General features: G+C 42.5%; 2 protein-coding genes across 5 annotated transcripts; one reads left to right on the forward strand and one right to left on the reverse strand.

The window, feature by feature from the left end:
* On the forward strand, nucleotides 1-9,838 carry APOBEC2 (apolipoprotein B mRNA editing enzyme catalytic subunit 2). Its single transcript, XM_084498039.1, has 3 exons — nucleotides 1-370; nucleotides 8,072-8,619; nucleotides 9,193-9,838. The coding sequence occupies exons 1-2, from the start codon at nucleotides 243-245 to the stop codon at nucleotides 8,610-8,612; spliced, it is 669 nt and encodes a 222-aa protein (XP_084354165.1). The 5' UTR covers nucleotides 1-242; the 3' UTR covers nucleotides 8,613-8,619; nucleotides 9,193-9,838.
* Nucleotides 9,839-10,584: 746 nt separating this feature from the next.
* On the reverse strand, nucleotides 10,585-14,217 carry OARD1 (O-acyl-ADP-ribose deacylase 1). 4 transcript variants are annotated; one of them, XM_084498038.1, is made up of 6 exons: nucleotides 14,131-14,217; nucleotides 13,552-13,619; nucleotides 12,872-13,016; nucleotides 12,665-12,723; nucleotides 12,177-12,289; nucleotides 10,585-11,823 (listed from the first exon to the last, which is right to left on the reverse strand). In XM_084498038.1, exons 1-6 carry the CDS (start codon nucleotides 14,141-14,143, stop codon nucleotides 11,721-11,723), a joined length of 501 nt encoding a protein of 166 aa, XP_084354164.1. In that variant the 5' UTR covers nucleotides 14,144-14,217; the 3' UTR covers nucleotides 10,585-11,720. The 4 variants fall into 4 exon arrangements, 3 of the variants coding, with proteins under 3 accessions (XP_084354164.1, XP_084354163.1, XP_084354162.1); XM_084498037.1 differs by lacking the exon at nucleotides 14,131-14,217 and adding an exon at nucleotides 13,885-14,093; XM_084498036.1 differs by lacking the exon at nucleotides 14,131-14,217 and adding an exon at nucleotides 13,810-14,062.
* Between the last annotated feature and the right edge of the window lie 130 nt (nucleotides 14,218-14,347).

Raw genomic sequence — 14,347 nt, forward strand, 5'->3', positions numbered from 1 at the left:
AAAGGCCTAGTGAAAGCTAGGGAAGGAGACGACATCTGAGAGCCCTGGGTCACCCTACCCCATCCAGCCTCTGTCGTTGCTGCTTTGTTCCATATTTAGCCCCTGACAACTGTGTGTAGTGCAGGAACTCCCAGCTCTGTTTTTTTTCCCTCCCCCCTCTGCTGTCTCTGCTCCCTGAGAGCTTTCAGAAATTGCTTTATTTTTCCCCGTGGCCTTAACTTACTGTCCCTATACCAAAGAAGATGGCAGAAAAGCAGGAGGAGCCCAGCAACGCTCAGAACGGTGAACCTGACAACGCAGAAGAGGGCGAGGGAAAAAAGAAGAAGAAGGTGAAGCGGGAAGACCTGCCACCCTTTGAAATTGTGACAGGGTAAGAGGTTTAGCTATAAAGAGGGTGCAAAAGACTGAAACTTTTTGGCAGGGATCTTCAAAGGTCCCTGCCTCAGCTGTGGTGCTGGGTAATTAAAGGTGGTACCTTAAGCCAGTGCACTTCTGAGTAGTCTTAAATGGTTTAAGTACAGCTTTCGTTGTGGGATTTTGTTAAAAGTTTCAGTGCATTTTACAGGGGATGAATTCACCCCAGGCAGGCGGGCAGCCAAATCCATTTGTTTTCATGCAAGCAGGTCTGTTTCCACAGTACTCACCAATTCCCTCGCAGTGCACTGCAATGGGGTGACTTGCCTGACAATGAAGGGATGGAAGGTATGGGTCCTTGATGAATGCTGAATATTGATTTCTTGGTGTGATCAGTGGCTCTTGTCTGAAAGTTTCTCTGTCTGTGGATTAGGAAAAATACTCCTGCTATGGCTGATTTACTTTATGGACCTAAGGGACAGTTTTTTCAAGAGAGTCAAAAGTCCACATTTTCAAGGGCTCCACACCTACAGCTGGAACCTGACTTTCAAAAAGCCTAACTCACAGAAGGGCACCAAAACAATAGGCAGTTTTCAAGACTGCAAAGCAGCAAGCAGCTCCTTTTGTTCCAGGGAGCCTGGCCTTTGAAAGAGGCAGATATAATGGAGATCTGCTAGGAAGCTGAACTCTGTCAGATGTAATTGACAGCTGCAAGTAGAAAAAACTGTGTAATCTGCTATCTCTAAGCATTTCAAAATGCTCGTTGTGGTAGTATCAAGATGCCCTGTGTAGCTCTTCCCTCTAGACTCCCTCAGAAGTCACCAAGGCAGTGCTCCTGGCATATAACCCAAAACCATGATTTCTTCCAGCTGCTAGCATGCAAACCTCAGGCCAGACTCTAAAATCCCACTTGGAATCTTTCTGTTTGTGACAGGGCTACTGGTAAGAAAAGCTCCACAAATAAAATTTGGTTGGCATTTCTGAAAAGCATGCATGAGGTTTCATCTCACACAATTGGGTTATGTTCCTGTATGGGGGTGAAAAAACAATTTTCTTCTTAAAAAAGCGTATGTTCTGAAAACCACTTCTTATGGTGGGGCTGTTCACAGCCTTTAGTCTCTGTCATGCACAATCATGCAAATAATACATCTGCTAGAACATGGACAGAAAAGCACATTCCTCTGCTATGAACTGAGCCTGGACTAATGACAAACGTGGTGACAACTCCTAAATGCATAGAACACGTACTAAATGAATCTCATCAGGAAATTACGTTTTTTCAGCCATAGAGCACTCAACTTGCAATTAGGACTGCCAAGGAATTGGGCAGTATCTTCAAACTTCCTTGCTAACCCCAACAACCTGGGTAGGAACCGGTGTGCTAATTGTGGCTGGAAAAATAATAATAATAATAATAATAAAAAAAAAAACTTTCATAGTGCTATGTTGCAATGAAAAGATTTGTTGGAATTACAATGCTGTTACACATTTTGGCAGGACTTTCTACACTTAAAAGGCAGCAGCAGGAATGTGAGGGGTGATGTGTCTGCAGAAAGAAAGGGTTAACAATAGGAAAGCAAATTCCTGAGGTTTAGGAGGCAGCCACACTGCTGGAACCTTACCAGGGCACAAGGACTATGGCAAGATCCCCAGGTGACACAAGGCAGTCTCAGGTAAGGCTTTTCTAGGAATAAGTTAAAGTCTGTGCTGTGGCATCTACGTATGTTAAGCTGTGAAAATCAGCTAGTACCATTTCATATGCTGATACCAAGCAAGACAAGAATTTAAGTTTCCAAAATGAAAGTACTGGCACGTTTGGTGAGGGACCCTAGAGCTGTCAGTATGTGATTATTTGTTCTGTGATCATTGTAACACTATTTGGAAAGTGTTTAGAAAAATCTGTTGAATTCCTGCAGGACTCATGACCAAGTATCCCCTGATAATTAGTTTATTATCGGTATGCTGGCTATTAAAGGTGAGAATGAGGAAGTAAAGCAGAAATCCCAAAAGGCCCTGAAAGAGATACAGAAAAAGCCAGCAATTTCTACTTTCATTTTAAGGACCCCGTCAGTACAGGCTGTGCCTCAACCTGGTTTGATCACTGTTTGGATTTTCTAATTATTTAGGAATTTTCAGCCAATAAAGACAGTTATGTGAATTATGAGAAAACACATAACTGCAACTGTGCAAGCACTTAAATTCAATTACACTGTCTACTACTCAAGCATTTCAGTTTTAGCCCTTGGATTAGGGGCATCTTGTGACACACAGCCAAGTTTTCAAGCTGAGGCTTACAGCCGAGGCTGGCTTACATGAAAAAAGCTGGGAACCTAATCACTCTGTTTAAGAATATTAAGCTCCCCCGTGCTTTTTGTCAACACAGCCCTGGATAAATATAAGCCCCTGCTGTGTACGTTTCATGACATTTAAGGAGACACATTTATTTACACTTTGCCCAGGGTGTAAATGAGGTTCCTCCTAGCAGTGATAAACCCTTGGTTTCTCCTAGAGCTGATCATTAGACTTTCTATAATCAATGAGCCCAGCATGAGTATGTTTATTTGTGAACAGTTGTTGAAGAGCAAGCAAAAGGACACTGTTTTATAGGCTCCAGTATCTTAAGACCAAGTATAAATACTCACCAAAAAAACATGTAAATGTAAAGAATATGTCCTATTAGTTTACTGCAGTTTTTAGACAATCCCACATTGTTATTCTCTTATTCTCTTCTCCTACCTGCCATGCAATGGCACAGGGCATTGTGACCATGCTGGGCAGCTGCTGCATTCCTCCAGTCTACTTTATTTCAAGGTACTTAAATACACATTACAGATTGAGGTTCTTGCCTCAAAGTTTCAATATTTTCATATTAATGTGATCTAACAGATCACAAAACAGCCTTGCTACTACCCAGGACAAGCACTTGGATAAATTAGGCTTGAGATGGTTAGAAAACCCCTAAAGAGCACCATTTAATGACCTCCACAGAAGCAGGAAAAATAATATTTCAGCTTTTATCTTCCCATATACCACAAGTGAGCTGTGACCACCTGCATCTTATCATTAGAACAGATGATTTTTAGGAGCACTCCGACGGTTTGGTGCCTGTAAATAATTTAAAGGAACCTTCCATATACATAAACCTCATGTGCAAGTCCTAAAACAAATATGATGCCAGTAAGGAGAGCGAAATGGCAACAAAACATCTTCTCTAACTGAAAAAAAAAAAAAAAAAAAAGGCAGAAAAGCAATTAGCCTAGTTACTGAAATCAGTGGTACTCGTGCATTTTAATAAGATTATACAGTTACATGCAAGACAACACAATTTTTATGTTTGGCGTCTATAGCAGTGCAGCTTCCAGCATAAGAAATACAAGAACTGACTTGCATCTCCTTGTTATATTTTGTTGGCATTCCCTTTCTCTAAGGTTAGGGGGGAAAAAAAAAAAAAAAGAAAGAAAGAAAAAAAAAAAGAGTAAAAAAGGGTAAAATAAGGATAATATTAACATTCATAAGCCACCTGCCATTCAATCATGGGAAAACAGGCTTGCCAAGAACTAGTGATTTACTCAGGAATAGAAAGAAAGCAATTCAAAACTAGATCTCAGTTTCCAAAGAAGCAGGCTTTGTTTTTCATAGCAGATGACACAGCTATTTCAGGGATGTATTTTGATTTGCAATTGCTTGTAAAGTGTCTTAAGCTACCCAAGTAAACACCACGATACTTCATTTTGCAGTCAGTTATTAGGGTCATCTGCCAGGCACTCTGTAACTCCAAGGAGAGATTATGCAGCACACAGCATCCAAACACATCTCCAATCTAACAGCACACATGGTTCCTTCTTTCCCATTCTTTCACTGCTGCATCACTTGCTGTGGGGCTTTCCTGTTACGCAGAGACGCCAGCCTCGAGTCCCCACTGCTAGGAAGAGTCACGTAGCAAGGACGCAGCTAAGCCCAGCCAGGGTTCATGTTTACCATTCACACTTGTGCCAAAATGTCCTCCCTTGTCTGGTTTAGATGGGATTAAGGAGATTCTTGCTAACTAGCAAACAGTTTATTGGTTGATTCTGTATCCATGATCAGCAAGTTTTCCAAGCTGTCAGCCAATTACTTAGACTTGAAAAATGTCCTTGGCTTTGTTTGAGTTCTTTATCAGAAATTTACTAATTAAATTGATGCATATTCCATGCTGCTAGGAGAACAGATTGAAGTAAACATTGCAGATAATCTTAGACACCTAGCCGATACGCAAAAAGTTTGTCTAGAAAGCCCAGCTAAAGCCAGCAGTGAGTGAATACATCCTGGAGCAGTCCACTGTTATTTAAGCTGTTCATCAAAACATACAGACTTAATTTCATCACTGATGTCACCGCTTTGCGGTCAAGAGACTTAAATCAGGAATGAACTCCCGTGTGACTCTGATGCGATACATTTAGATGTATGATGTTATTTTAAAACAAGTTACTGCAGCCTCACAAACTTATCTTTGAAACAAGGCAATGGGTAGCTTGTTGGTCACACTCAAATGGACTTTCAAAAATATCTTTAAAAAATAATTAAATCATTAACTGAAGAATCATTAATTATCTACGATATAAAGCAGGAATCGTGCTACTCTCCAAAGGATGTACTTTTTTTAATAGCCTCAAAGAACAAGACAAAAGGAGTTCAGGGAGTAAGAGGTGCTATGCTGAATTAGAGTCTGATAATACTCTTAATGAAATCAATGGAAGCCTTGCAATTCATCCTAAAGAAAATGAGACTAGGTAAGTCATATGAAGTAAGGGAACAGATGGAAAACACTAAGAAATTGAAGTTAAAGCAGTCTTTCTGGGTAATTTAGAAGCTCTGCATACCAGTGCCAACTTCCCTTACGTAGGCCTGTGGAAACTCTCAATGCAAGCCAGAGAACCACAAACCAAATCACACCAGAACAGAATGATTATTTGCTTATTAATAAAAATAAAAGCCTGTATCCACACTACTGCTTCTCATCCCTCATTAATACACTGCCAGCTAAAACAGTAACAGCATGGAAGGGTCCCAAACAGGCTATTCTATTGTTTAAGTCCCATCTTGTATAGAACTGATCGTAGCAGAACTGAACAGTGTAAGCACTTAATACAGTTAAAAAAGCAGCTGAAAACCTGCTTCTAGTAATATTTTTTCAAGTCAGACTTGTACTCTGAACTTGCAATGTTATGAATCAATGAAATGCAAAAAGAATTGTGGTGTTCCTTGACTGACAGCAACAGTAGATATTCCCAGCATAGCTGCAACGCTCTGAACTAAATCATTTCGACTCATACATCTTGTTACATTTTGAAGACTAATAATCTTCTTCTCTCTGTACAGAGCACAACTGCCAACCTAACCACAGCAACTCTCGCGCTATCTGGCTGGTATAGCACACTGATATTCCAAGTGAAGTTGTTCATCTGTAAAATCGTGCTGTTGGGAAATCCAAACCAGAAGTGTGAACTGTAACTCCAGGCCTTTTACTGCGAATGTGCGTAGCAGGCCCAAATGCACCCTAGATACTACTGTAGTATCATAAAATATTAAATAGGGAGGCTGTTCTTTTATGGTTTAACTTTCTCAAAAGCCAAAAAAGCCAGAGGACTTTGGCAGCAAGAATCTCTGGCTGCGACAAGTATGAATATATACATACCAGTGAAGTTTTGAAACTCTGTTAAGTGGAATTAAACATTTATGGAAGAATGCATTTAGGTGTTTAGAGCAGCACAGCTAAAGCAGCTTGATGATAGCTATAATTTACTCAAAGTTATGTTTTTAGATACCACATTATTTCTAACCCTTTTCTGTGCAAAAATCCATTTGATTTCAGTACATACTGCAGCATTTGCAGCCAGGTATTACATGAACTCCTCAATGCCTGGTCCCCACAATGGTCTTTCTGTTGAGCCATTCCCATTCCAATCACCCTGATTTGGGGAACACCATGCTGTTTCAGGTGTTTCATACAGTCCTATCCTTACACCCTGTAGGAGCGTAGCCTTATCCATTACACTCTACAGGAAGACATCCACTGATTTTATAGGGCATCAGATTCAGCCCTTCACAGGCAGTCCTGATTCCTGACCTGCAACCACCCCCCATTTTCACTGTGGTGCAAAGCAGGGTTTACACAAGCAAGCTGACAGTGCAGTCCCTCTAATCCCACAGGACTAGGGGAGCACAGCATACTGATCTTGAGTCTATTCACTCTTTCCCATACCATTCGTTTCCATGATCTCTGGAGAAACCTTGTATGATGCTGCATCACAAATTCTTTCCCCTCAGCAGAACGACACTGCCACCTACTCCTGCAGCTTCGTTGCTCTCCCCAGTTAAAATTTCCAGGAGTCTCAGAACGTCTCCTGACCTTCATCCGCTGTACATCCTGGAGAGGTCTGACATTATAATCTGACTGGAGATGAGATGGGGAAGATTAAGACTATCACTGTTTTACAAAGATTCATTAGAGCTTCAGTGGGAATATCAAGGTTATAGGTCCACCTAAAGCTCAGATGAGAAGATTACAACATCCTGGAAGATTATTAGCATGCAATAAATGAAATGTTGTGTTACTACTTCTCATTATTTCGCTTTGGTTACTTTGCAGTCTTCACTCCCATCCTTCATAGCATTTAGCAGGTCGCAAGGCACGTTGTCAGCATCTTTTTTTTATCTCACATCCTTCGAGCACTGGTTCTTGTACTGATGTACTCCAGTTTGATGCTACAGGGGACAATCACGAAAAGCTGGTACTCCATTAGAAAGAAACAGGTACTTGGAGATGATGCAGCTTTCTTTTTTCACCTCTTCAATTAGTAGTACATAAAAGCATACACAGTATTTTAAGGAGCTACTTTCAACTTCTCTACATAACAGCAGACTACCCTGCTTGGGTGAAAGAACTGGAAACACATCTCACTGTGATAGTTCACTTTGAATTATGATAGTTTAGAAACCCAAAAGGAAAAAGTCACACAAGAAATTAAAAAGAAGTGACTGAAGTTTATCAGTAGCTGCCTCATGGATACTATCAAACTTCAGTGGGAAAAACACTCCTTCAGAGCAAAATCACTCTTGATCTTAGATACTCACATTTAGCTAAAGCCACAAAATAATCCTACTGAATATTAGCACTCAACTGGTTCTGGAAGAATAAAACCAGAACACGTACGAACTGCAGCTAGTCAGTCACACATGCCTCTACTCAAAGGAAATTCAGACTGCAGAAGCGCTGAGGGTAAAACATTAATTAGTAATGCCAGAGCTACCTGAACAATTAGGGCAACAGATCTCACAGATTAACATTGCAGAAACATACTGACAGAAGAGTATAAATGGCCCAGAGTACAGTAAATTTTGTAGTCTCAAGAAATCTCAAGAAATGTATTTAAGCAGCAACTAGTTCTTCAAGTACCTCTATGCAGACAGCAGCAAAGCACAGCCCAACTTTGTCAAAATTCAGAGAAAAAGACTGGGTGTTCAGAATGGGTCTGAAAGCCTTACCAGTAAAAGGAGCTGACCAACCAGTTGGTTTTAATGTGTTTTTGTCCTTTCCAAGGAAACATCTCCTTTCAACACATGGCAAAAGACAGCCATGATAGATTGAACTGGACCAAGACCACACAGGAACTAAGCCAATGCTATAACCCTTTATTATCTGCCTCTGAGATGCTTCTCTCCTCTCCACTTTCTACAGGGAGCGCCTCCCAGCCATATTTTTCAAATTCCAGTTCAGGAACGTGGAATACAGCTCAGGCAGGAACAAAACCTTCCTGTGTTATGTTATCGAGACCCAAGGCAAAGAGTCAGTGACTTCTCGGGGCTACCTGGAAGATGAGCACGCAGCTGCCCACGCAGAAATGGCTTTCTTTAACACAATTTTGCCCAAGTGTGAATCAAGTCTCCGCTACAACGTCACCTGGTACGTCTCCTCCAGTCCCTGCGTGACCTGTGCTGATCGGATAACCGAGACCCTAAGGAAGAACAAGAACCTGCGCCTGACAATCATGGTAGGGCGTCTCTTCATGTGGGAAGAGCCAGAAATGCAGGCTGCTCTGAAAAAAATGAAGTCAGCTGGCTGCAAGCTGAGGATTATGAAGCCTCAAGACTTTGAGTATGTCTGGCAGAACTTTGTGGAACAGGAGGAAGGAGAGGAAGCAAAGGCTTTCGTGCCATGGGAGGACATTCAAGAGAACTTCCAGTATTATGAGGAAAAGCTGGCTGAAATTCTGCACTGAAGCTCACGTGAGTGAGGATTTCCATTTGCTCACCTAGCTCCTTACATTAATATTAAATTCCTCTTTTTCTTCAGGTTGTTCAAGGCATAACAGAGTCATTTCCAATTACTATTACTCCCATATGTACCCAGCTATGCTTGTCAGTACCAGAATACTGAGAATTCTCCTAGGCAGTACCTTCCCCTTTCAAAGGTATTAACAATACAATTGGCTTCTTCACAGCAGGGATTGAAAGCTCGTTTCTCCCCTCAGAGTAAACACCTCCAGAAAAAAAAAAAAAAAAAAAAAAAAAAAAGATTTAAAAGGTAGGGTCACTAGACACAATAAAAATACCCATTTCCTGCAGGCATGATACTCAAATGCATGTGAAAGCACAACAGAAACATACAAAAAAATAGAATTTCCTCCGCCCCCAAACTCTAGCGCTCTGGAACAAAACTGAAACAAAAATTATACACAAGGAAGTCAGTTATCATTACAATTCCGTTTTTAAGGGATAGTATCATCTTGGAGTCACCTATTTAAGTAGTGAAACACAAAAGCATGTGAAGCTTCTAACACGCCTCTCTCTTCTTCACAGGACCAATTCAGAAAAGATCTGCAAAGAGAGATGTGGCAGACTTGACATCTAACACACTCCTGCTTTCCGAAGCTTTGACTCCAGCAGATGCAGTACTAACTCCTGCAAGATTAGGCTCTGATGGACTACCAATACATGTACAACACCTCTGGTGTCTGGGATTTTCTGGTTTATTTTTTGTTCTTCTGCACTCAACCTTCCCTCTCCCCCCATCCTGAAACAAACCTGTGCTGCCTCTGCTGTAAGAAAAGGCAACGAACTGCATGGTTAAAGCCTTGAACAAAATGGATCGCAGTGGATCAACAGGACAAGGGTGTAGGCCTCACATACCAGGACTACTTTAGGAGAAGAGATCATAGAACAAAGCTGCTGATTAGATAAATGTATCTTGAAAGAATATACTTCATAAATGTTAAGAAAGAAAGGGAGTTAGGATGAATAAAAAAAAATATTCTTTGTCCTTCTCAATAATAGTAACTGTGATTTAAATTAGGGTTAACTCATCAATTGTACCATTATGATGAAGCCAACAGTACTTGATTTCAAATGCATCAAATACCTTTTTCCCCTTGTTCCATGATGTCTGTGATATAAAACTGGGAAAAGGAAAGTGAAATAAAATTGGAAGCCACTGAAAAGAAGTAAAGCATTGTTATTCCTTCTCCATTTCAAAGAGGCCCTAAAATTAATCTGGCAAGTGAGACATCCTGGGACAGCCCCATGTGAAATATTTCCTTCCAAAGTGCAGCACAATGAGAAGGGAGCGTTACTAGGTGCCAAAAAGTTTCATGAGTACGTGCAAGCATGGAGACGCAGAGGGAAATGGAAAGCACAGTCCTCCTATGTAAAACAAAGCTCAGACCAAAGGTCACGGGGAAGCTCATCAGCTAGAAAACCGAGTCAGACAGGGGTTGCTCTTCCAATTACTTTTTGATGTTGGTTGCTGCAGTCACAGGCTGGAATGGTGCTACACCCACACACACCCTGACTGCAGAAGCCTCTTCACTAACCTGCACTCAATTCTGGCACAAACTTTCCAGGCAACAAAAACAAGCAGCAGTGAGAACACCGTTGTGCAGCCACTGTGGATTTCATGTCTTTGCCACTGGCTCTAAGAAACAAACATAAATAAGCACAGGAACTAAATCAATGAACAGTCCTGATGTTCACTCATGATCAGCTCAATACTCCCAGTTCCTATTTGCTTTACTCAGTTTATTTCTCTGAGTTGTGGATTTAGCTATAGCAAAAAAATAAGTTCACAAAAAAAAAAAAAAAAAAAAAGGATAGTCAGAGAGGAAGAATATGAAGCTCTTAAAGACAAACAGAATTTGCAGATCTGCATAAATAACGAAAACATACAATACAGATTCATCCATAACACACAAAACAGAAAAGGTTCCATACGTTTAATAGGTCATAAAAAGTAACTAGGAACCCTATTTTACAACAACAAAATCTTGACTCTCATCTATTAGTTTTATTCAACATATCTTGCATTTTCACAAGCATTCAGTATGACAGAAGTCAAAAGATTTGGTATTACAGGACGGTGGGGAAAAAAAGAAACAAAGGAAATGCTGAGAGTGGGTTAGTTCTTCAGCTCTGGAAGCAAATTTTCCAAACTCCAGTGTACAGCAGCAGTCTAATACACTGATTTGTGATTATCTGGTGACAACAAACACCAAAACGTATACAACAGCTCAACCACAAAAGCAGTTAAAACAAAAAAAAGGCAAAAAGCAAACCTTGCCTTCCATACCATTTTTTTTTTACAGCCCATCAGTCATTCATATGCGAAGACTCAAAAAACTGAGTTCTTCATGCCATATGAGACATATCACACAAAATACACCAACTAGGTGTCTTTACAAGTCTCCAGGATCCCCTTTCAAAATCTTTTTCCTCCTGTTGTGTACAGCCAAAACATATACATAGGGATGTTCTTTGCAAGGACTGTGCTCTGATCTGACAGCAGAGCACTGAGGAAACATTTGCTTCGCGTTGACAGCACAATTCTCCTTGGCACAGTCTCATAACAAAAATACTTGCTTCCAAAAGATTAAAATTTTCAATCTTGTATAGAGTAATTATACTATATGTGAACACAGCAAAACTTTAAAAAATAGAAATGGCAGGGCTCCACAGCTCATCCTGATGAACCAGAACAAATCAACTAATAAGCAGCAGCAGGCAGCTCCAATTTCACTCTGCACAGGAACTGTCTGCTTTCAACAGAAGCTCCAGTGCACAGCCAGGTGCTCTGTGGAGGACCAGTGACATCTGCTGGCTTCGTGGGACATGCCAGAAACTCCCTGAGGGTTCAACACAGCCTCCCTAAACACAGCATCCTAAGTTAGCTGCTCTGGGACTTCTGCTCTTTTTGTTTTCCTATTAAGCCACTGCCAACACAGGAGTGAGCTATACTCAGAAGAATGTGCTCAGCATGCAGTTTCCCCCTCTCATCAAGTTAAGAAGTTGCCATTCTTGAAAGCAAGGGAAACGAGGCCATCTTTGAACTCTTCTGCTCACAGAGTGTAAACGGTAATCTTTATATCTGTGTCTTCAAACACTTCCCCAAGTATTGCTGAAACTTTATCCCAATCCAAGCGGTCAAGTCCACACCCGATCCTGGAAAATAAGACACCAAAACAACTGTAATGAGCTCTTTTGGAGCATGCTATGAACAACTAGCCCTTCAGGCAGCTACAATTTTATGTGGCACTAACTCACCACAAATCAACATAATGCAGATAAAATACAGAAATAACCAAGCCCGAATGCTTTGCTATCATTTAAACCCACTGGGAAACGCACGCTTCATTTACACAATTGAATAAAAGGGTTATATTGAAGGGGATACTTGAACTCTTATCTCATAGTAGGGAATTATCTCTCAAAAATGCTTCTACCTGAGCAACGCTGAATTACTTATAGCGGATTTATATTTATATTACTTATAGCACACTAACTGGCATTCTTACTTGGGCATGGAAATGTCCGTAACTCCGTTGTTTAGACAGTGAGTTTTCATGGCTTCTAAACTCTTCCGCATATCCTCGTAAGTGGGTTTATGAGAAACTTTCTTCTTTGTAATCTAAGTATAAATATAAAAGGTCAGTTGTGCCTTTGGTGCAATCATTGCAACCTTTTTTTTTTTTTTTTTCAAAGCATGCTCCACCACACTCAAGAGTCTCTACTTTCAGATTTGCTACTATGAAAGAAAAAAGAACTACACTTCATAGCTTGAAGCAGTATAAATTAGCAGCTGATTCTCTGAACTTCAAAGTATGAACATGCACACACAAGGAAGCTTGGCTTCTCCTCAAGGAGGAAGGCTTGAGTAATGCATCTCACTTTTTTTTTTTGTAAGAACATACTCAAGAAATCCCTCACAACTCTTAAAGCCCTAGTAACGATATCTAATACAGCTTAGTTACAGTGAAGCGCTGGAGTCCTGTCCTCCTCTTACCAGGTAGTAAATATACCGGTCATCTCTTTGGAGAACTGCCACCTCTCCAGTTTTCTTTTCTAAAGAGAAAAGGAAAACGTTATTTTTAAAACTTTTAAAGTCCACTACATAATGACCCCAGCAACCCCCCTAGCTTGGAACACCCTTACTGCTGGGAACCATTTAACCCTTAAGCCCCCACATGCCTACCCCACATGTATCACTCACGTTGATCCAACAGCTCCTGGACGCCTCCAAACTTTTTCTTAAAAAGAACAGCTATGCCTGCGCCCATGCGACAGTCCTCACTGATGCAATGGGCCAAGGCGTCCGTCTGGGGGCACGAGAAAAGGTCTCCCTTAACACACTTGATCTGAAGAACAACACAAACACAAGGGGGAAAGCTTAGAGGGCAGACTATGATAACAACACACCTGCAGCTAGGCAAGCCCATATGATAACACCTGCGAGGCACTGAGCTTTAGATGCCATTTACAAGTAAACTGATTTTTTATGAGTTGTGAACATGACAAGAAGATAACTTATCTTTTCTACAGGATCAGCTATGAGAATCGAGTGCCAGCTCAGCAGTTCGTTTTACACAACTGATAAAGGAAAATTATGTAATACAGAGTACAAGTGCCTTAGCGCACATTCTCAACACGTTGTCAGTATGGCAGTGCTCCATGCACCCAGATATTCAAACACTTAAGCTCTGTGCTGATGTGAAATATGTACTTCACCGATTGAAGTACAAAAGCAAAAGAAAATTAGTAATAACTTGAATAGCAGTCACTCTCCTCCCCAAAGCTACGTGGTACAACCACCTCTCACGTTAGTAGGGAACAAAACGTCTCTTCACAGAGACGCATCACAGCGATAGCCCACACAACCCATTTTCTACGCACTCTCTCCCCTTGCTCCTTGAAGACCTGGGTGGCCATGGTAACGTGGGCTATGGTGAAGACTCCCGTGGCTAGAAAGATGACAGAGAGAAAAAGTTGTTAGAACCCCAAACTAGGCAATAAACTCGTGTGACAGAAGGCGCAGGGCTGAGACTGCCTTTATAGGCCACTGTAGGCAGACAAAACACCCCCTTGGTAAAGGAGGAGAAAAAAGAGGAGAAAAGCAGCAGCTGCGGGGTGGGGGAGGGGGGAATGAAGCACCCGCAGCACCCCACAGCTCGGCCCGTGAGGCGTCAGCAGGCCCCAGCCCGAGGCTAATGCAGAAGCGGCACCCACGGGCCTCGGATCCTGCTCCGGGCCGGAAGGAGACGCGACAGGGGGAAACCCCGGCGGGCAGGGCGCGAGGAAGGAGCCGGAGGAGCGGGGCTGGCGCCGCCCCGAGCCTGCCCAGCGCTGCCCACATCGCCCGGCCCGGCCCCGCTTCGCCGCTAGGCCGCGCTCGGCCTCCCGCACAAAATGGCCGCCCCCCGCCCCCTCGGCCGCCTCTCTAGGCAGCCCGGAGGACCTCCCTCTCTATGGTACCCGCCCAGAACATTCCGCCGGCCGCCCCACAGCGCACGCGCGAGGCGCCGAGAGGCGGTGCCGAGGTGGAGGCGGGAGGGAGGGGGCGGAGCCGGTTCGGCGCGTGCGCACTGCGGGCCGCCACCGCCCCGCGAGCCGCCCTCCCTCCCCACGGCGCATGCGCGGGGACGGCGGGTGGGCGGGGCCTTCCTCCGAGGGGGCCACGTGCGGGGGGCGG

Source organism: Aythya ferina, assembly GCF_964211825.1.
Source record: "Aythya ferina genome assembly, chromosome: 25".
NCBI classification, from domain to species: domain Eukaryota; kingdom Metazoa; phylum Chordata; class Aves; order Anseriformes; family Anatidae; genus Aythya; species Aythya ferina.